This window comes from Vipera ursinii (assembly GCF_947247035.1).
Source record: "Vipera ursinii genome assembly, chromosome: 6".
Taxonomy (NCBI): Eukaryota; Metazoa; Chordata; class Lepidosauria; order Squamata; family Viperidae; genus Vipera; species Vipera ursinii.
The window spans coordinates 88,587,317-88,609,521 of NC_139515.1; the positions used below are offsets into that span (position 1 = coordinate 88,587,317).

At 49.3% G+C, this 22,205-nt stretch overlaps 2 protein-coding genes and 1 long non-coding RNA gene across 4 annotated transcripts in view; 2 read left to right on the plus strand and 1 right to left on the minus strand.

Annotated features, from left to right (window-relative positions):
• Positions 1-5,108, minus strand: part of KCP (kielin cysteine rich BMP regulator) — a gene marked incomplete at both ends in the record, with an annotated part of 64,615 nt that extends 59,507 nt beyond the window's left edge. Inside the window, 2 exons of the mRNA XM_083366584.1 lie at positions 4,246-4,425; positions 4,952-5,108. Coding sequence (XP_083222710.1) covers positions 4,246-4,425; positions 4,952-5,108 — 337 coding nt within the window. The remainder of the gene's footprint in view (positions 1-4,245; positions 4,426-4,951) is intronic.
• LOC310642465 overlaps positions 1-22,205 on the plus strand; it is a 477,812-nt gene that overhangs the window by 337,136 nt on the left and 118,471 nt on the right. The window lies entirely within an intron of this gene.
• On the plus strand, positions 798-15,011 carry LOC310642442 (C-type Lectin CRL-like). Of its 2 annotated transcripts, none has more exons than XM_083366165.1 (6): positions 798-955; positions 10,988-11,048; positions 11,290-11,387; positions 12,705-12,848; positions 13,714-13,834; positions 14,818-15,011. In XM_083366165.1, the coding sequence occupies exons 2-6, from the start codon at positions 10,988-10,990 to the stop codon at positions 14,898-14,900; spliced, it is 507 nt and encodes a 168-aa protein (XP_083222291.1). In that variant the 5' UTR covers positions 798-955; the 3' UTR covers positions 14,901-15,011. The 2 variants fall into 2 exon arrangements, with proteins under 2 accessions (XP_083222291.1, XP_083222290.1); XM_083366164.1 differs by lacking the exon at positions 798-955 and adding an exon at positions 6,170-6,321.

Genomic DNA, 22,205 nt, shown 5'->3' on the forward strand with positions numbered 1-22,205 from the left:
TCCCTAGCTGGGTCATGAAACGTCTGCAAGGAAACCACCCAGCTCAGAGAGCACCAAGGACCCTGCAGTTCTTCTCCTTCCCTTCCCTTCCTTCCTTCCTTCCTTCCTTCCTTCCTTCCTTCCTTCCTTCCTTCCTTCCTTCCTTCCTTCCTTCCTTCCTTCTCCTTTCCAGCACTGATGATGTTCCCTAGCTGGGTCATGAAACGTCTGCAAGGAAACCACCCAGCTCAGAGAGCACCAGAGACCCCACAGTCCTCCTCCTCCTCCTCACTTCTCTTTCTCCTCTCCACAAACCCCCGCTCCCTTCCAGCACTGATGATGTTCCCTAGTTGGGTCACAAAACATCTGCAAGAAAACAACCAAACTCAGAGAGCATCGAGGACCCCACAGTCCTCCTCCTCCTCCTCCTCCTCCTCCTCCTCCTCCTCCTCCTCCTCCTCCTCCTCCTCCTCCTCTAGCCCTGATAATGATCCCTAGTTGGGTCAAGAAATGTCTGCAAGAAAATAATCAAGCTCAGAGTGCATTGAGGACGCCACAATCCTCCTCCTCCTCTCCACAATGCCCCCTCCCTTCTAGCCCTGATAATGTTCCCTAGTAGGGTCATGAAACGTCTGCAAGAAAAACCACCCGGCTCAGAGAGCACCAGGGACCCCACAGTTCAACCCTGAGCTACAAAGTTCCCTTTTCTTGGTTTGAATCCAATGGGAGGGTTGATAAATGTTCCCACGCATGTGTTCTACACCGCAAGCGCACAAGCTAAGAGGCAGAAGGAAAGCACCAAGATCAGACAAGGATCCTGTGGGTCTCGTATATCTCACACCTCGGCTTGGAAAGCACACCTGGGCCAACCTTCCAGGCTGTCTCCATACTGAACTAAGACGGTTTCTTAGGGAAGGGAGTCTGCAGGATTAACACCTGAGAAATAACGGGCAAAGCAGAGCCACAAGGATAAAAAGTGAGTTCAAAACAACCCTTAAAACTTGTTGGGGCACGGAACTAATTAAAACTCTGCAAAACAGCAAAGGGGGATGGGTGGGTGGGCTTATTCTTGGGCGGGGGAGGGGGAGGAACTTTCATTACAAAATGATCCTCGACTTACGGCCACAATGGAGCCGAACCTTTCTGTTGCTCAGCTTGACAGTTGTTAAGTGAATTTTGTCCCATCTTACAAACTGACACAACAACAGAGCCAATTTTGTGACATTTTTGTGGCAGTCGTCAAGCAAGCGCCACGGTCATTGAGCCAAACCGTGGTTCCTGAAAGACGGCTTTTCACACCAAAAAAAACAGAAGGAAACGCTGCACTTTGGGGAAAACGCTCGTACAAAATGGGGTCACGTGACGGAGGGACGCCGCAAACAGCCGTAAAGGCAGCCTGGTTGCCAAGGGCTGAATTTGGGTCATGTGACCATGTGGGGGTGGCCGTCGGGACTTTAAATCTGGGTTAACAGTACCCCCAGATAGGCCTGTTAGAACTTCAAACAGCTACGATGTCTCCTCTCTGCCTTTGCAAAATCCCACATACGGGTAGTCCTCAACTTATGACTTAGTCCTCAGCGACCGGTCATAAGGCGAGGACTACCTATATTTAGGATTTTGCAAATGCAAAGAAGATGCCACAGCAACCAACTAGCAGCCAATTCCTCCCAGCCAGCAGCGCAGTGCCAAAGCAATCATCCATCGCAGGGGTCCCCAACTCCCGGTCCGTGGACTGGTACCGGGCCGTGGCATGCCAGCAACCGGTCCGCACAAAGAAGCAAAGCCCCATCCACGGGATGCAGGTAGATCACAAAACCACGCACTCTCCTGTCTGTGGAAAAATCTCTCTCCACGGAGCCGGTTCCTGGCGCCCAAAAGGTTGGGGACCTCTGATCCCTCAGACAGAGAAAGTGCCCAAGGAGGTAGATTTTTAAGGATATTCTCATGGTGGGGCCTGACTGCTAAAACCTTCGTTTGGGGTGAAGAACGCTAATTTTTTTAAAAAAAATGTTGAAAAGGCAACAAAAGGGACCCCGCGGATCAGCGAGCAAAGAAAAGGCAGAAGCGTTTTCGTTCCATCTCCTCCTCCGAAAACAAAACTCGAGACTGCGAAGGGCAGGATGCACGGGCAAGCGTTAAACGAGATTTATTTAAGGAGCGGGCTTAATTTTGAATGATGAAATCACACCCCAACATTTCACAAAAACTTGCTGGATGAAAACTTGTGCCGTTTTGGAGAAAACCCGGATGGACCGGTCAAGTTTCAGCTGCCTGGAGGTGAGCAAATATTGTTGCTGTCTGCCACCAGGAGATCCAGGAAGATAGATTACCCAGCAGTCAGTGTGGCATCCACAGCTGGGAGTGATTTTCAGCAAATTGTCAAGAGGCCAGTGTGTTAGCACACACAGGGAAAGCCGTGTCCTAAGAAGCAAAAGTCAACATGACTTTTGGCCATGAAAAATAAATCTACCCTATTGTTCAATTGAATCATGTTCTTAGTAGACAGTGGGAGTGCTGTAGACATAATATATCTTGATTTCACCTGCATTTAGGTTACAGGTAGTGCTCAACTTACAATCATTCATTTAGTGGCCAAAGTTCCAACAGCGTTGAAAAAAAGGGGAACCACAACCAGTTTTCACTCTTAACGACCATTTTTCACACTTACGACCCTTGCAGCATTCCCCCGTGGTCACGTGATCAAAATCCAGGCCCTTGGCAACCGGCTCACATCTATGACCGTTGCAGTGTCCTAGAGTCATGTGATCCCTCTTGTGATGAGCTGAGTCAATGAGGAAGCCAGATTCACTTAACAACCATATCACTGACTTAACAACGGCAGCGATTCACTTAACAGCTGTGGCAAGAAAGGGCGCAAAATGGGGGCAAAACCCATTGAACAGGTCTTGCCTAGCGACAGACATTTCGGGCTCCTAAGTCGAGGGCTACCTGCAGTTTGATAGGAGCGTCCTTTGCTATGCAGGGCTCGGCTGGATGACCTCGAGGGACCTCGGGTATTGTCAAGGACAAGACGCCTGGCCTAAGCAAGCTCCCCAAAGTGGATCCCTCCGCAAGCAATAGATCATCGGGTCGCAGACTCTCCTGATCCCTGTCCCAAAGGCGCTTTTTCCAGGAGGCAACTATACTTTCTTGTTTTTGGGTTTCTTTGAAGACCTTTCGCTCCTCGTGCCAGAAGCTTCTTCGGCTCTGACTGGACGGCGGGAGCTGAAGAAGCTCCTCGGATGAGGAGCGAAGCCTCTTCCATGGAAAAACAAAGCTGCCTCTTGGAAAAAAAGCACCTTCTGGGATATCCAGGATATCCCAGCTGCCTGCCATTAGTGCAGGTTCGAGTCCCGCCAGGCTCAAGGTTGACTCAGCCTTCCATCCTTCCCAGGTAGGTAAAATGAGGACCCAGATTGTTGGGGGCAATTAAGCTGACTTTGTAATAATGCCGCTTGGTGTGTGTGTGAAAGCCCTAATAAGCAGGCATATACATAGAATGAAGGCTACTGCTAAGCTTGTAAGCCGCCCTGAGCCTTCGGAGAAGGGCGGGATATAAATGGGATTTAAAAAAAAGGAACCTTGGAGGTCTTCTAGTCCAACCCAGAGCCTTGGTGGAGCAGTGGGCTGATGCCTCCTTAAGTGACACCAGCTGCCTGCAATTAGTGCAAGTTCGAGTCCCACCAGGCTCCAGGTTGACTCAGCCTTCCATCCTTCCGAGGTAGGTAAAATGAGGACCCAGATTGTTGGGGGACAATAAGCTGACTTTGTAATAATGCCGCTTGGGTGTGTGTGTGAAAGCCCTACTAAGCAGGCATATACATAGAATGAAGGCTACTGCTAAGCTTGTAAGCCGCCCTGAGTCTTCGGAGAAGGGCGGGATATAAATGGGATTAAAATAAAAAAAATAAATAAATCTGGAGGACAGAGAAACTCCAGAGCCCCTCCCGATCACTGATTTTCCAAGGATCCCACCCTCCCTTTGGGAACGGACCGGCGGAGCCTCCAAAGCCAGCGGCAGCCTACCTGAAGCCCCGGCTCTTCCCTTCCCCGCGCTCCCCTCCCCACCCCACCCCCCCGCACCCCGCTCCGAAGCCCCATCCCCAGCGGCTCCAGCTGCACGCGAAGCAACCCAGCCCGAAGCCGAGGCAGCGGGGGGGGGGTGGGCTGCGCGCATCGTGGAAACCCACGGGTGGGTTGTTTTTTTTTGTTTTTTTTGGCTGCCCTCCTGCCAGTCTCCCCCCCCTCCGGAGCCCCCGCGCTCACCGTCGTCCCCGAAGTCCCGTGGCGCCGAGCCGCTGCCCGCGGGGGGGGGTCCCGGCGCCCGTCCAGGAGGGTCCCTGCAGGGCCAGCGCCGCCCAGGGCAGCGCCCACAGCTGCCAGCAGCCCCGCATGACGCCCGCCCGGGGATGCCCGCTCCGCTCTGCCCTCCGCCGGGCCGGACGGCTGGGTCGGGGGCGGTCTCGGGGGGGGGAGGTCCCGCCGCCCCCCCTGGCTGCCAGGCCGGGCGGGCGGAGCGAAGTCCCGGGCCGGATCGCGCCGAGCTCGAACGGGGACTGGCTCCTGCCCACCTGCCCCTCCCCACCCTCCCCCTCCGGCCTGGATCCCCCTCCCCATAAGCGGGCGCCGGGAGGGGGGGCTGTTTCCCTTAGAGAAGGGGGGGGGCGGGTCGTTGCAACCTCGCCGCCCCTCCCTCTGCCCGGTAGCCCCCCCTCCCGCCCCATTTGCTTGACGGAGCGCCCCGACACTCCCTTTTTTGGTGGGGGTGGTGGTCTTCCGACGCTGTCTCGGACCCCGCTGGCGTGGTTCGGCCCAAGGGGATGTCGGGGCGCGCTGGAGCCCCGGAACGGGGAAGTAGGGGAGGTCCGTTCCCCGAACCTCTCTCCCCCCCCCCGGGGATGCGGGCCCCGCCCCTCCGTCGGCTGCCGCCGCCGCCACCTGTCCGGCAGGTGAAGCCGCCACCTGTCCTCACCTGGCGAGGGAGGCGCGGAGGGTTGGAAGAGGCAGGCGAAAGAAAGACTGCGGCGCCACCTGCTGGCCGAAGCGCGGCAAGGCACTTGGCGAGGAGGCGGCTTGCTCAAGTCCCAAGGGTCAATTAAGACCAGATGTTTTGCAGAGCGCCAGGACATGTTAATAAAACAAAATAAAATAAAAAAAAAATCTGGGCCGACGCAGGATAGTCTTGGCCCCTCCCTGACGGAGAGCAGCCCCCTTGTAGTTTGCACCAAAAAAACGCACACTTTAAGGAGTGGTGTACGTGCGTAAGCCTAAGTACAGGTATTGCTCAAACTGGCGACCGCATGTGGAGGCCAGAATTTATGTTGCTAAGTGAGACATTTGTTAAGTGAGTTTTAACCCCACCCCCACCCCCCATTTTATGACCTTTCTTGCCACAGTTGGGAAGGGAATCCCTGCAGTTGTGATGTTAGGAACACGGTCGTAAAGTGAATCTGGCTCCCTCCCCCCCGTTGGCTTGGCTCGTTGGAAGGTCGCAAAAGGGGATCACGTGACCACGGGATGGTGCGAAGTGCAAAACGTCATAAATGTGAGTCAATTGACAAGGGTCTGAATTTTGATCACCTGACCATGGGGATGCTGCAAGGGTCGTCAGTGTGAAAAACGATGACGAGTCCCTTTTTTCAGGGCCGTTGCGACTTTGAAAGGTCTCTAAATGAACTGTTGTAAGTCGAGGACTACCTGCATCGTTCTTGGTTTGTGGCCTTTGATGGGAGGATTTTCACAACCTGAGCTCACCAATCTGTGCCACAGATCCCACACACCTAAGCAGGCCAGGCTGTGAATTCAAGTGAGTTCTACTCCCACCTTGGCTGGGTGACTTTAGGCCTATCACCAGGAGACGGTGAGTTCTAGTTCCGCCTTAGGCATAGAAGCTGTCTGGGTGACTTTGGGCCAATCACCGGGAGACGGTGAGTTCTAGTCCCGCCTTAGCCGTGAAAGCTGGCTGGGCGACTTTGGGCCAATCACCAGGAGATTGACCAATCCCTCTCTCTCAGCCCAACCTCCCTCACAGGGCTGTTGTTGTGGAGGAAATAGGAGCATTATGTATGTTTCCTGACCTGTGTTAAAAAGTAATAAGGCAGGATAAAGATCTAATAAACAAAGACATGGTGATCTGGTTGTGTGTGTGCCATTACAGAGTCCTGGGGGTGCTTCCGGCGGCTGGTTCTCGGCTTCTCAAGGGCTGCATGCGCACAAAGTTCTTCTCCTGGTCTGTGTTGCAGGCAGGACTGAAGGATCTCCAGATCTTTGGATTCCGCTTCCAGAATTTCTGAGGCATCTTTAGCTGGAAGGGTCCTGGTGACGCGTGAAGAGGGCCAGCTGGTCTGTCTCAACCTAATCTAATTTCCTTGCATTTTTATTTTTTTTTTGTCCAAAGGAAGTGGAAATTCCCTTGGGAATTTTCACTGAAGACTCCTCTCTGAGAGGAGGGGAGGTTTAGGGTTTCATTGGGGTGAAAAGGTCCAGCTAAGCTTTGTCTCCCGAGACTAATGTGGCATCCATGTGAGGTCTCTTCGGAGGCAGGGAAACGTCCTACAATGCACACAAAACTCCACAATGGGTTAAGGAAACACAACTGCAACACAGGCATGGCCCAGCAATGGAGCGGAGTAGCATCCTAGCTGGCATGGAATTCCAGGATCAGAATAAGAATAGAGCTGGACGGGACCTTGGAGGTCTTCTAGTCGAACCCCCTGCTCGGGCAGGAGACCCTATAGTATACCATTTCGGACAAATGGCTGTCCAGTCTCTTCTTAAAAATCCTCCAGTGATGGAGCACCCACAACTTCTGGAGGCAAGTCCGTTCGACCGATTAATTGTCCTGGCTGTTAGGAAGTTTCTCCTTAATTCCAGGTTGCTTCTTCCCTTAATTAGTTTCCATCCATTATTTCTTGTCCTGCCTTCTGGTGCTTTGGAAAATAAGTTGACCCCTCCCCCTCTTCTTTGTGGCAGCCCCTCAAATACTGGAAGACTGCTATCCAGTGGTGGGATTCAAATATGCGAACACCTGGTTCTCTGTGTGAATGCCGCTTCTGGAAGTCCATTCTGGGCCTGTGCAACAAAAAATGAGCTACCGGTTCTGCCAAACTAGTGCGAACTGACTGAATCCCACCACTGCTGCTATCCTGTCACCCCAAGTCATTATTATTATTGTTAATTGTTAAATAGCAGGTTCTTTGGCGCAGGAATGAAGACGCGAAGCTGAGTGCAAGGTAACTCACAGTTTATTTCCTGCAGAAACTGTACTGGGGAAAAGGCTGCAACTAGCTGCAATATATAGTCTAGCCCCTAGGCGGCAACCAAGAGGTTGGAATCAACCATTGCCGCCTGGAGATAGCCAATTGCAGCACAGGAGACTTGTAGTGTGGGTTGCTGGAGAGCCGTTAGCTGCTCCAGCAACCCCACGTGGTATTCCTGAAGAGCCCAGTACATAACAGTTATTGTTATTATTACTTTTATTATTACTATTATTATTGTTATTATTATTGTGTGCTGGTATTTTTCTTGGAACTACATAGCAAATATTATGGAGGAGACTGTTGGCAAAAAGAAAAAGGAAAAATAGAAAAATGTCTGCAAGTCTGAAGCTGCAACGAAACGCGCAACATAGTCCACAACTTACGAGCACAATCTAGGCCAAAATTCAACATGGCAAAAAGGTCGTAAGAACGGGATGTGCCTCACTTAGCCACCGCCTTGCTTAGCAACAGACTGTGGTCACAAGTTGAGGAATTGGGTTTACCGAAAGCCTCTGGGGGATTTTCTGCGCTCGGATGGTTCTTTGGCCTCTCCCGGTTTCAGATCCTTTGCTTGAGTGCCTCTTTCTAATGGGAAAGAGGTTTCCTGGCGCTGCCAGTAAATTCTCAGATCTCCCTTGCTTCCTGTTGACTGGGGTTATAAATACCCCCTAGCAGCTGCTTTTGCAGCATTTTAAGGGGGGAAAAAAGCAGAATAAAGAAAAACATCAGAAAAGAGACAGGTGAGCGATTCCTACCTTTAACCTGCTTGTATTCTGGAGTTCGTGGCAGCAAAACTCCGCTCTTTTTAAGAGCGAAAGGTAAAAAAAAAACTTGCAAAAACTTGAATTCAGGTAGTCCTCGATTTACGACCGCCATTGTGACTAGCATTTCTGTCATTAAGCGAGCTGGCTGTTCGGTGAGCCTCGTGCCTGATTTTTACGACATTTTTTGGAGGGGAGTCACGATTAAGCAAACCGCCTCCATCGTTAAGCAAACTGCCTCCGTCCATAAGTGAATCAGGATTTCCTCCATTTGACTTTGCTTGTTGGGAAGCCAGCGGGGTGGGGGTGGGGTGGGGTGGGGAAGGTCACAAGTGGTGATCACGTGACTTGGGGACGCTGCAACTGGTTGTTAAGTGTGAGGTCTGGTTGTGAGTTGCTTTTTTCAATGCCGCTGTCAGACGCGTGCAATCCTGGGCTTTCTGGCCACTGATCCGTTTTTCCTAGCTTAACACCAACACGCATCCCCACACAATGCACACTCTCCATCTTGATCACACTCCTTTGCACCACTTCTCAGGGGTGTGCAAAACGCCCCCCCCCCCCGCCCCACACCCCAAATTCTGGCTTTAAATGCTACTCCGGTTCAAAACCATTTTTTAGCGTCTCTCTCTCTCTCCGAAAACCTGGCTTTGTTGTCGAATTGCCCCCCCCCCCCCCGACACCGTAGGGCAACCCACAATTTGGCTTTGTTGAAGTGTTGGTGAGTTTCCACAGCTGCTATTTTTATCTGATTTTTTTTTTCCGTTGTTGTTGTTTTGGAACTCTGCTTCCTTTGTACTTTTTAAAATTCTCTTTCCGTGGGGAGTCACGTATGGGAGGTGGGTGGTCTATATATGTTTACAAAACAAATGTAAACTTCATGGTCCACTTGATTGGGAAAAGAACGGTTTTTGCCTTTATACACAGGCAGTCCTCGACCTACGACCAGAACGGAGCCTAGAATTTATGTCGCTAAGTGAGAAATATGTTAAGTGAGTTTGGCCCCCGCTTTATGACATTTCTTGCTGCACTTGTCTAAGTTTCAAAACTCCCTGTTAACAAGCTGTTATTGTGAACCACTCGCAGAAAAAGTATTATGGATTTGACATTTGCCCTGTACACCGCCCTGAGTCCTTCGGGAGAAGGGCAGTATAAAAATATAATAAATAAATAAATAAATAAATTTTTGTTCTGAGTCCTTCCAAAGACCTGGGATATATTATTATTGTTATTGTTGTTGTTATTGTTGTTGTTATTATCATCATATAAAACTTTTATTCATAAAACATGAAACTCAGTCAACTGAACATTCAAACTGACTGGCTCTAATGGTTGACACGGGTTGCTGTCAGCATCCTAGGTATCAACCGGGTCTCTCCTTAAAATGTAAGATGTTCCGAGCGGCGCAGTTTTTTGTAGCTTTGCTGGAGTTATTGCGGGAAGCTGCAATTTCTTGACGTGTTTTGCAAAGTTTTTGGACCTAGTTCCCAGCGCCCCGATGACAATGGGTATCCCTGTTACGCGTTTCATCCACAATCGCGCAGTTTCGATGGCCAGGTCGTGGTATTTCATAATTTTTCCCAGTTTTTTTTCTTCAACTCTGGCATCTGCTGGTACAGCGATATCAATCAACTTATATCAATCAACAATCAATCATCATCATCTATTATTATTATTATTATTATTATTATTATTATTATTATTATTATTATTATTATTATTATTATTATTATTATTATAAAATGAAATAAAAGTTTTTGAAGTTAAAAAGTGACTTTAGACCGGACCTTGCAGATCATGGCATTCCCCACAATCATGTGATCAAAATTGGGATGTTTGGCAACTGGCATGTACTAAGGACTGTTGCAGCATCTTGGGGTCATTTGATCACCCTCTGCAACTTTCCTGGCCATATCTGGAGAAGCAAACACCCTGACGGAAGCCAGATTCACTTAACGCCCGTGTACAGCTGCAGTGATTTGTGTAACACCGTGGCGAAAAAGGTGGCAAACTCGGGCATGGCTCACTGAACCGTTGCTTTGCTTAGGGACGGAAACTCTGGCCCCAGTTGTTGCCATAAATTGAGGACCACCTATAGGCTCAGGGAAACCTTGTTGTGGACACAAGATTCAGACAAGAAAGAACGGAGGGAAACTCATCAAGGAGAGAAGCAACCTGGAATTAAGGAGAAGCTTCCTAACAGTGAGGACAATTAAGCAGTGGAACAGCTTGCCACCAGAAGTTGTGTTCTGTACCAGCCTACTACCGGCCCTGCAGATAAGGCAGGGACAACCCCTTTACAAGAAGGCAAGAGGCTGGAACTAAGCCTGCCAAATTTATGGACACAAAAGCAAACAGAGCAAAACAAGACACGAACCATGAAACAGGAGCTTTTCAAGCGGTTGCCTTCAGCAAACCAGCCCTCCCACACATTCCCCTTTTAAATAGTTCAGGGTGTGGCTTCTCTCTGCCTCCTTCCGAGGTGCCCCATTGCCTTCCTCTGTTTACTCCTGATTGACTGCCTCCTGCGTCGGGCGTCCTTGAACAGGGCCAGCTGTGGGTCATCTTCATCCACGCTGTCAGGCTCACACAGCTGGGTCTCCGTCGTGACCAGGTGGGAGGGGCCTGGCTGAGGGCTCTGCGGAGCCTCAAGGCCATCATCAGCAAGCTCTTCAACACCCCCCTTCTCCTCCTCTGAATCGCCCAACCCAACTGCCGAACCCACAGGCTGACCCTGAATCACAACAAGTTGTGAAAGCTCCAACACTGAAGGTTTTTAAGGAGAGACTGGGCAGTCCGTTGTCTGAGATGGTAAAGGGTCTCCTGCTTGAGCTAGGGGCGGGACTAGATGACCTCCAAGGTCCCTTCCAGCTCTATTCTGATTCTGGTTCCTTCCAATTTACAGTATGTGAGGGCTGATGTAGGCCTAGATAATGACACGCTTCAATTTCTCCACTTTTAATTTCTTTTTGTTGTTTCTCCATCCAGATGTGGACCATCTTTCTTGCCTGCGTTGGCCTTTTGCTTCCCATCTATCTGTTGCACAGATGTGAGTTCCTGCGAGGAGCTTCGGTGCTGCCCAGCTTGACGGGGGAGGGAAGGGGCGCTGGGTTGGACTAGAAGACCTTCCAATTCTGTTATTTTGTCATTAGTTCACTCGTTGTTCACATCTCTGAACCACCCTCCTCCCTCAGAGAAGGATTTTAGGAGGAGCACAGGTTGAAGATTCCCTGTGTTTACATCCCAGCGGCTGAAACGCGGCCCCTAATCCAGGTGCTCTTCTGCCACAGGTGATGCTGAAACGGAAACCTGTCCACTGGGATGGATGACCTTCAGGGGGACCTGCTATTCGATCTTCTGCCAGAAGTGGACGTGGGCAGAGGCAGAGGTAAGGTGGACACCCCCCCCCGGTTCACACTCCCGAGTATGAGCTGCAAACCGCATGTGGCAATGAGCCCCCCTGGCCTCCCCCCATTTAAATCGATATCAGAATATCGGAGAGGTCCCAGGTGCTCTCTGAGCGTGGTGGCTTCCCGGCGGACATTTCATGACCCATCTAGGGAACATCATCAGGGCTAGAAGGGAGGAGGAGGAGGAGGAGGAGGAGGAGGAGGAGGAGGAGGAGGAGGAGGAAGAGGAGGAGGAGGAAGAAGAACTGTGAGATCCTTGATGGTCTCTGAGCTGGGTTGTTTCCTTGCAGATGTTTCATGACCCAACTAGGTAACATCATCAGTGCTAGGAGGAAGGGGGGGGGGCTGCGGAGAGGAGGAGGAGGAGAACTGAGGGGTCCTTGTTGCTCTCTGATCTTGGTGGTTTCCCTGCAGATGTTTCATGACCCAACTAGGGATCATCATCAGTGCTAGAAGAGAGAGATTGGTGGGGAGGAGGAGGAGGAGGAAGAGGAGGGCTATGGAGATCCTCTCAGAGCTGGGTTGTTTTCTTGTAGATATTTCATGACCCAACTAGGTAACATCATCAGTGCTAGGAGGAAGGGGGGGTTGCAGAGAGAGAGAGAGAGAGAGAGGAGGAGGAGGAGGAGGAGGAGGAGGAGGAGGAGGAGGAGGAGGAGGACTGTGGGGTCCTTGGTGCTCTCTGAGCTGGGTCGTTTTCTTGCAGACGTTTCATGACCCAACTAGGGAACGTAATCAGGGCTAGAAGGGAGTGAGGTTTGCAGAGGGGAGGAAGAAGAGGAGGAGGGGGAGGAGAACTATAGAGTCCTTGATGCTCTCTTCTCTGATTTGGATTATTGTCTTGCAGACATTTCATGGCCCAACAGGGGAACATCATCAGTGCTAGGAGAGAGGGGTTGATGGAGTGGAGGAGAAAGAGAAAGGGGGGAGGAGGAGGAGGAGCAGGAGAACAATGATGACAAGAAGAAGGGTGTCTGTGGGGTCCTTGACATTCTCTGAGCTGGGCTGTTTTCTTGCAGACGTTTCGTGACCCAGCTAGGGAACATCCTCAGGGCTAGCAAGAAGACAACCCAGCTGAGAGAGCACTGAGAACCTCAAACTGAAATCTCATTTCTGCTACCAGGCGCTCAAGCCGAAGAGCTGTTCACATGCATTTCCCTGAGGAAATTCGGTTGGGTGGGAATGGATTCCGTAAAGCTCTTCTGCTCTTCTCTTTTCTGACGGGATCCCGGCAAGGTAGGAGCCCCCTTGTCTGGAGTGACTGGAGTAAAACAGCCCGTTCTGATTCCCCTTAGAGGGACTGCCGGAACCACGGCACGCGTGGCCACCTGGCCTCCATTCTTGACGAAGAGGAGACAAAGTACGTGGCCGACTACATTATCTCGTTACGCATTAGGAACTTGGGACCCGTTTGGATCGGAATGTTTTACAAGGGAAAGGTATACACATCAATTTTTAATCAAGTGTGTGTGTGTGTGTGTGTGTGTGTGTGTGTGTGTGTGTAGGTTTGAGAAAGAGCATGCCAAATTTGATTACTTCCAATCCTGACTTATTTTCTGCAATGTTACCCAGCCTGGCTCATTAGTTGATGATCAAACGGATTGTGCCAACCCAGAATGGGGGTGAATTCAGGACACAGAGTAAAACACGAGTGCTGTTCATGTGGTCCCACCAGAGGTTGAGTAAATAAATGGAGGGATCTTCAGCCCTTCCTGAGTTTTGTTTTGACAAGCCAAGAATACGTTTGCTGGTGAGAATGTTGGTTCTGTCTCCCAAACTCTGGAAAAGTACTATTAAAGGTCCACATACGTATACAGTGGGGTAGGCTGTATAACTCCCAGGCTACAGCTCAGGCTTCTTCTAGAGATAGTAGATATGAGGAAGGAAGGAAGGAAGGAAGGAAGGAAGGAAGGAAGGAAGGAAGGAAGGAAGGAAGGAAACAAACCACATTATGGAAGTTTCCTCATCCAGGGAAATCTCCCCGACTTTTCATCCAGCAGCAGCAAACTGACCGCTGATGGTGGATCAGGAGATCTAGAAGACCCAACGTGAGGAATCCAGTTTAGCATAGACCCACGAAAACCTGCAACTTCAAAGGCCCAGCAAAATGATGGAGCCTTCTGGATGTCAGGAGGTCCATCGCTGTCGCTTGGGGTGGGTGGGGGGCACGAAAGACCCCTCAAGAGCCGTACTTGAGGAGAGATTGCCTGAGTCGACCTTTTCCCATTTTGCGGAATCATCAAACAATCTGATTCCGGGCGAAGAGCCTCCCATTCAACAAAAGAGGTCTTTTGTCTTTCCCAGAATTCAGCCCAGGGAGATTGGTGGTGGATGGACGCCTACAAAGTTTTTTACTACAATTGGGCCAAAGGGTCGCCTAAAGTGTCGGAAAACAGAAAGTTCTGCGTCCACTTAATGGAAGAAGGTAAGGCGTCTCCTAGAAAGACGACAGCCCAGCCAGTTCAGGAAGTCCCCAGCTTACGGCCGCAGCTGAGGCCCAAAATTTCCCTTGCTAAGCGAGACAGTGGTTCAGCGAGTTTGGCCCCGTTTTGTGACTTTTCTGGCCACGGTTGTTAAGTGAATCTGGCTTACCCATTGACTTTGCTTGTCAGAAAGTCGCAAGAGGGGGATCACGTCACACACACACACACACACACCTGGGAGGCTGCAACCGTCATAAATGTGAACCAGTCGCCAAGCATCCGAATTTTGATCACATGACCATTGGGGGTGCTGCAATGGTCGTAAGTGTGAAAAAGGGTCAGTGCCCTCCTACAGTAACTTCGGTCACTAAACGGAGAGTGAACCTCTGGTCTCGGTGATGGACACAGACTGGAGCTTGCAACTAAATGTATTGTTGCAAGTGTAACCGTTACCTCTAGTTGGTCTGATTTGGCTATCCTTACAGAAGCCAAATATATAAAAATGTCACAGTTGTATCTTATGATTTACGATGAATATATTTTTATGATGATTACAATCATGATTTATCTCTTGTTGCTCGTATGTGCAGAGCGAGCCTCCACACCAGAGACAAATTCTTTGTGCATCCAATCACACTTGGCCAATAAAGAATTCTGTTCTCTTTCTGTTTCTATTCTATTCGTTAAGTTCCCTTCCTAATTCTCTTAATTTGACTTCTGGCATTTAAGACTTCTCCAGATCAGGAGTCTGATAAGGAACCAATCTTAGTAGGCCAAATTGAAGATGCCTAAAAATTTCCCTTCCATCAATTGGTTCAAAAGCAACTTTCCTGTAGGTGTCTAGTCTCATTGTGATGAAGGCATAGCTGTATGCAGGAGGGGAAATTGTAAACATGAGTCTGAGGACCCTCAAAAGCTGAACTTGGGGTGCGAAGGCTGAACTAGAGAATCAAAGTCTGTGAGACCCTTTTTCTGTGCCTTTCAGAATATAAATACTGGAAAGAAACGGACTGCGGACAGAGACTCGCTCACATTTGCAAGTATGAGCTCAAGTATGAACATCGTTGATCCATCTTGGCGTTCCTCAGGTCATGTAGGTTTCAGAAGCATCTGTGAAGTGGGACAACTCGCCACAGTCAACTCGCCAAGGCCAACTTGCTGTGGACAATTCAACAATTCAGTTCAATTATTTAAATAATAATAATAATAATAATAATAATAATAATAATAATAATAATAATAAATATTTTAATTTTTGTCATTCACTTTTCATTTTGTTCCTCCTTTGGCATCTTCTTTAATGATTCTATTCCACTATTTCTTCAGTATTAGTGTAACTCTAGAGAATCTTTTCTTCAGATAAAGGAACAGACACCAGATGTATGTCCCTAACCGATGGGATCCACAACAGGCCCTGCCTTCTCATCCTGATGGGCCGGGTGCATGAAATAGGGGAGAGGTGGTCCTTCAAACAGCCTGACCACAAGCCATGGATTCCCAGAAGTCTGTCTTTGCCACAGAGCTAACTATCCCCGTTGCCCATCGGTTAGACCCAGGACCCTCTCCAACCATGGAATTGGTAGAATTCTTCAACCAGACCATGAGCCCGTCCTGGTCTTCAGTGCACGTAGAAGTCTGCTTGTGCTATGGAAGATCTCAAGATGTTGTAACTTGGTTGCCCGCTTTCAGAGCTGCCAGCCTGCCATGGACTATGGGGGGAGAGAAACGGACAGGGAGGGGAAAGTGAAACTAATAAAGTTGGTAGAAAAAGGCGTGCTTCTCAGTGGCAATCAGAGTGGGTCTAGGACAATTCGCCATGGCCATTTGGCCACCACCATCTCACCACGGCCAACTCGTCGTGGCCAAGTCACCGAAGGACAACATGCCCAGATAATTCAATGTGATAAGTGTTATCCACCGCTGTTTCTTTGGCACTGTTTTCATCAACAAAAATGGAAGTTACATCAAAGAAACAATGGTGGATACCATTTACTGAGTTGAGTTATTCCACATGGAATTTTCCATGGCAAGATGGCTACGCGGAAATGGCCGAGTCAAGTTGGCTAGGGTGAGATGCTTCCGCTCAAAGTCTTCAAGGTCGTTGCTGTGGGAGAAGAATGCGAGACCATGGCAAAAAACAATTAAAAGGTAAAGGTTCCCCCACACACGCTTGCTAGTCGTTTCCGACTCTAGGGGCCGGTGCTCATCTCCGTTTCAAAGCCGAAGAGCCAGCGTTTGTCCGAGGACGTCTCCATGGTCATGTGGCCAGCATGACTAGACGCCAAAGGCGCACGGAAAACTGTTACCTTCCCACCGGAGTGGTCCCTATTTTTCTACTTGCATTTTTTACGTGCTTTCGAACTGCTAGGTTGGCAGAAGCTGGGATGAGTAACAGGCGCTCATTCTGTTACACAGCACTCGGGATTCGACCCGCCAAACTGCCGACCTTCTGATCAACAAGCTCAGTGTCCTAACCCACTGAGCCACTGCGTCCCTTTTAAAAAACAATTTACTCAAGTACAATTGGACAATTGTAGAGAATCCTTTTCTCAAATAAAGGAACAGACACCAGATGTACACCCCTGACCACAAGCCATGGGTTCCCAGAAGTCTGTATTTGCCACAGAGTTAACTATCCCCATTGCCCAATAGCTCAATCAAGGAACTACCAATTCAGGCAAACAAAATAAACAACAGCCAAATCAAGGTACCACCAAAAAGACTCCCACCAACACTGATAGGGCAGGCTGCTTGTGTATAAACAGAGTGCAAACTCCACTCCCTTCTGGGCACTGATGGTGTTAGCTAGTTGGGTCATGAAATGTTTGAAGAAACCAACCAAGCTCACAGAGCATCAAGTACCACACTTGTATGTTTCCTCCTCCTCCTCCTCCTCCTCCTCCTCTTCCTCCTCCTCCTCCTCCTCCTCCTCCTCCTCCTTCTCCTTTCTGCAAACCTCACTCCCTTCCAGCACTGATGATGTTCGCTAGTTGGGCCATGAAATGTCTGCAAGTAACCAACCCAGCTCTGAGGGCATGAAGGATCCCTACGTGCATAAGTATCCAGCACATAACATATTCTTGATGTTCCTCTGTTGATATTGGTCTTCAGCTGAGATAACAACTGAAGCCAGATCGAAGTACGTTTCAAGAGAGAGAGAGAGATCTTGGAAAATTTTCTTTATATTTGACAAATTTACACAGCTTGAGTCTACACTGGCTTAAGATGCCTTAAGTGTTGAGGGATGAACACAGCCAGAAAACGTTAGATCCACCTCTTAATTAATACATTTCAACTCCTGAAGATCTGTGCCCACAGTCTAAATTCTTTTCTAATTACAGAAATGGGGAGAGAAGGGGTGTTAGTGGGGCCTTTGACCTTCTCCAAACACAGACCTTTAAGGCAGAACTCTTGTATGATTTGACCTGGCATTTGCCAGGAAGATCTTAGAAACTCTAGTCTAGTGGCATCTGGGCACAGCCAGGATGGTTTGAACCCATCTAGGCAGACCTGGGGCCAGCAACCCGCCTATTACAAGCTTCCAAAACTAGTTAGCATCTCAGGAATTACATTCAGCTGAAATTACCCTGGGTTGTGGGCGAGCAGAGCCCTATCAAAACAACTAATAAGTAAGGAATTGCTAGACACAGTGGGTGGAATTGATAGTCGGCGTCTTTGGTGTTGCCAGCATTTGAAGGACATGTCCGTAAACATCTTTCACCCACAACTGGGTAACTTTTCAACCCAAGGAACATAGACTCATTTAATCTTTGGACAGCGAGTTTCTGGGCAATATCTTTTCCCAAAGCAACTCATAAGCTGCTCCAATGGGAAGAAATGAAATAGTGTTTCTCCATTTATATTATTTTTATTTAATTATTGAATATATATGGCACCCATCTGGATGTCTTAATAAAGACATCTAGATGGGTGCCATATACATTTAATAATTAAATAAAAATAACGTATGCGCCACTCATTTGTATTTTACTTTTTCTTATTTATTAAAAGATTATGCCACCCATCTAGAGCCAGTTTAGTCTGGTGGTTAGGGCACCAGGCCAGAAACCAAGGGATGGTGAGTTCCAGTCCTGCTTTAGGTATGAAAGCCAGTTAGGTGAATTTGGGACAATCACCAGGACGCTGTGAGATCTAGTTCCCGCTCAGGCATGAAAGCCGGCTGGGTGACTTTGGGCCAATCACCAGGAGACCGGGAACCCAACATCACCCAGCTGGTTTTCATGCCTAAAGCAGGACTAGAACTCACCATCTCCTGATGATTGGCCCAAAGTCACCCAGACGGCTTTCATGCCTAAGGTGGGACTAGAACTCACCGTCTCTTGGTGATTGGCCCAAAGTCACCCAGACGGCTTTCATGCCTTAAGACAAGACTAGAACTCACCGTCTCCTGGTGATTGGCCCAAAGTCACCCAGACGGCTTTCATGCCTAAGGTGGGACTAGAACTCACCATCTCTTGGTGATTGGCCCAAAGTCACCCAGACGGCTTTCGTGCCTTAAGACAAGACTAGAACTCACCGTCTCCTGGTGATTGGCCCAAAGTCACCCAGGCAGCTTTCATGCGTAAGATGGGACTAGAACTCCCCATCGCCTGGTTTCTAGCCTGGTGCTTTAAGCACTGGACCTAACTGGCTCTAGATGGGTGGCATATACATTTAATAATGAAATAAAAAGAAAATAAATGATAAAACACCATTTCATTTCTTCCCATTGGACCAGCTTATGAACTGCTTTGGGAAAAGAAATCCCTCAGAAACTCACTGGCCAAAGGTTAAAGGAGTCCATGTACCTTGGGTTGAAATGTGGTGTGTGAAACCTTCTCTTCAAGAAGATTTCTTTAAGACCATGTCCTTCAAAAGCTGGCAACAACAAAGGCGCCGACTATCTATGCCAGCCACCGTGTCTAGCAATTCCTCACTTATTAGTTTCTCAGGAAGGACACCGTTCGCCCACAACCCGGGTTAATTTCAGCTGAGCGTAATTTCTCAGATGCCAACTAGTTTTTGTAACTCGCAATAGGGCACGCTCCGCTCTGACCGGCCAGGTTATATAAGTTTCCGTGGGGTGAGCAGAGGAAGAAGAGAGGTGGTGTCCCTTCAGAGGAGTCAACCAGAGATCATCTAGCAGAGGAACAAGTGAGTGGTTCTCAAACTTTGGTCTTTGGGGGGAGCAAATTCTCTTCCCCTGTTCACATCCCCTTGCTGGCAGAAGCAGAGATTGGATGTTCTCCAGCCACCTGCCTCCCAGGTCACTTCCAACCCTGTTATTCTGTTAAATTGGCCTGTAATTATTCCTCCTCCTAAAATTCCTTTTTCTCTTTCTTTGCTTCTCGCAGATGGAGGCCCTCTCGAGTCTCTGTCTCTTCTTAGGTGGCTTCCTGCTGGCTGTCTCCCTTCCACCAGGTAGGTCCGTCAACCTCCCTAAATTCTGGCAGAAGATCCAGCCACATCAAATGGCACGGCTGAAACAGGATAATTGCTCTGGGGGCCTTTTAACATTGTAAACTGTGAGAGGAAACGCAGAGCCCTTCCCGAAGTAAATATTGGTCAGGGCGCTTAGGATGAGAAGCGAGGGAGAAGAATTTTCTTGCCCTTATAAGGCAAAATTCTGAAATTAGAATAAACTTCCCCGGTTGGAGAAGAGAGAATGTAGGGATATCGACGGTCAATCGCCCTCCGGCGTAACTCGGGAAGCCTCTGCAGAAATACTTCTGTCTGAACGCCAGGGCGCACTGAAGGACTTCCCAAAAGAAGTTAGAGAAGGGAGCAAATCTAGTTGCAGGAGGGGACCCCGGGTAGTGCTTAGTTTGCAATCGTTCATTTAGTGACGGTTCAAAGTTACGACAGTGCTGAAAAAAAACCAATTGAGGACCATTTATTTATTTAGTTATTTATTTATTCGATTTATATACCGCCCTATTCCCAAAGGACTCAGGGCGGTTTACAAGGCAAAATTTAAAAACAATCCAATATAAAATTAAAATAAAATTAAATTAAGTCTAGCCACAAAAATTAAATCACAATTTAAAAACATTAAACCCCTCAGTCCAGACCAGATAGCTCAAAGAGCCAGGTTTTCAGGTCCCGGCGAAATGAACGAAGGTCGGGGGCAGTCCGGAGTTCCGTTGGCAGTTGATTCCATAGGGCAGGCGCCCCCACAGAGAACGCCCTCCCCCTGTGGATCGCCCGTCGGCAATCCTTGACTGGCGGTACCCTGAGGAGGCCCTCCCTGTGGGAGCGCACAGGACGATGGGAAATTGACGCTGGCAGCAGGTGCTCCCTTAGATAATCCGGGCCCATGCCATTTAGGGCTTTATAGGTCATCACCAGCACCTTGAATCTCACCCGGAGGGCAACCAGAAGCCAATGCAGCTCGCGGAGAAGAGGTGTTACATGGGAGTATCGGGAGACTCCCATCACAACTCGCGCGGCTGCATTCTGCACCAGCTGAAGCCTCCGAGTGGTCCTCAGGGGCAGCCCCATGTAGAGAGCATTGCAGTAGTCTAGCCGGGAGGTCACGAGCGCATGGGTGACTGTGCGTAGGGCATCTCGGTACAGATAGGGCCGCAACTGGTGCACCAGGCGAACCTGGGCCAAAGCCCCCCTGGCCACGGCTCCTATATGATCTTCCAAACTGAGCCGTGAATCCAGGAGGACGCCCAACGGTTGCAGCATCCCTCGCGGTCACGCGATCAAAATTAAGATGGCTGGCAACTCGTTCGTATTTAAGACAGTTGCGGTGTCCCAGAGTCACGTGATCCCCTTTTGTGACCTTCCGATAAGCAAAGTCACTGGGGATTCACTTAATGACCGTGTTACTGATTTAACAACTGCAGTGATTCACTTAGCACAGACATATCAAACACAAGGCCCGGGGGCCAGATCCAGCCCGCAAAGTGGTTTCATGCGGCCCGCGAAGCCATCCTGGAAACAGGGAGGGAACGGCCCCCACTGCCTTGGCCCTGGCCCAGAGACCCTCCCTTCTGCCAGAGACCCCCAGATCTGTCCCACTCCTGCCCAGGCCCCCATAGGCACCCTTGATGCAAACGAGGTAGAGCTGGCCACGCCCACCCAGTAGGCCATACGCACTCTAGCCACGCCCACCCAGTAGGCCACGCCCACCCGGCCCCCTGAGGGCAACCGCCATGCTGATGCGGCCCTCAATAAAATTGAGTTTGACACCCCTGACTTAGCAGCTGAGGCAAGAAAGCTTGTAAAATGGGGCAAAACTTAACGAGTGTCTCCCTTAGCAATGGACATTTTAGACTTAACTGTGGTTGTAAGTCGAGGACTACCTCTTTTCTCTCATTCCATTATTCTGCCATTCTGTTATTCTGCCCCTCTGTTATTCTGTCACTCTGTTATTCTTTCGTTCTGTTATTCTCTTGTAATTCTGTCATTCTGTCGTTTTGTTATTCTATCATGCTGTAATTCTGTTACTTTGTCGTTCTGTTGTTATTCTGTCACTGTTATTCTATCACGCTGTTATTCTGTTATTCTTTCATTCCGTTATTCTCTTGTAATTCTGTCATTCTGACATTTTGTTAGTCTGAGTGGATTCTCTTTGGCCCTTTGCTTCTTCATCGGCCCCCTCTGATTTCAGCCTAAATCACTTTTCTTCTCCTCTGCTAACAGGTGCCAAAGCCGCTGGGTGCCCCAGAGGGTGGCTGGAGTGGAAAGGGAACTGCTATGGGCTATTCAACCTGAAAGCGACTTGGGTGAGAGCGGAGGTAAGGAGACGGTTGAACAGGTGGACACAAATCCCAAACAGATTAATCCCATGTACAGCTAGTCCTCAACTTACAACTATTCAATTTTTGTAGCTCAAGGTTGAACTGTGGGGTCCTTGGTGCTCTCTGAGCTGGGTGGCTTTTCTTGCAGACGTTTTATGACCCAACTAAGGAACATCATCAGTGTTAGAAGGGAGTGAGATTTGAAGAGAGAAGGAGGAGGAGGAGGAGGAGGAGGAGGAGGAGGAAGACTGGGGTGTCCTTGGTGCTCTCCGAGTTTGGCAGCTTTTCTTCAAGATATTTTATGACCCAACTAGGCAACATCATCAGTGCTAGAAGGGAGTGAGATTTGAAGAGAGAAGGAGGAGGAGGAGGAGGAGGAGGAGGAGGAGGAGGAGGAGGAGGAGGAGGAGGAGGAGGAAGACTGGGGTGTCCTTGGTGCTCTCTGAGTTTGGCAGCTTTTCTTCAAGATATTTTATGACCCAACTAGGCAACATCATCAGTGCTAGAAGGGAGTGGGGTTTGTGGAGAAGAGGGGGAGGAAGAAGACTGTGGGGGTCCTTGGTGCTCTTTGAGTTTAGCTGTTTTCTTCCAGATGTTTCATGACCCAACTAGGGAACATCAT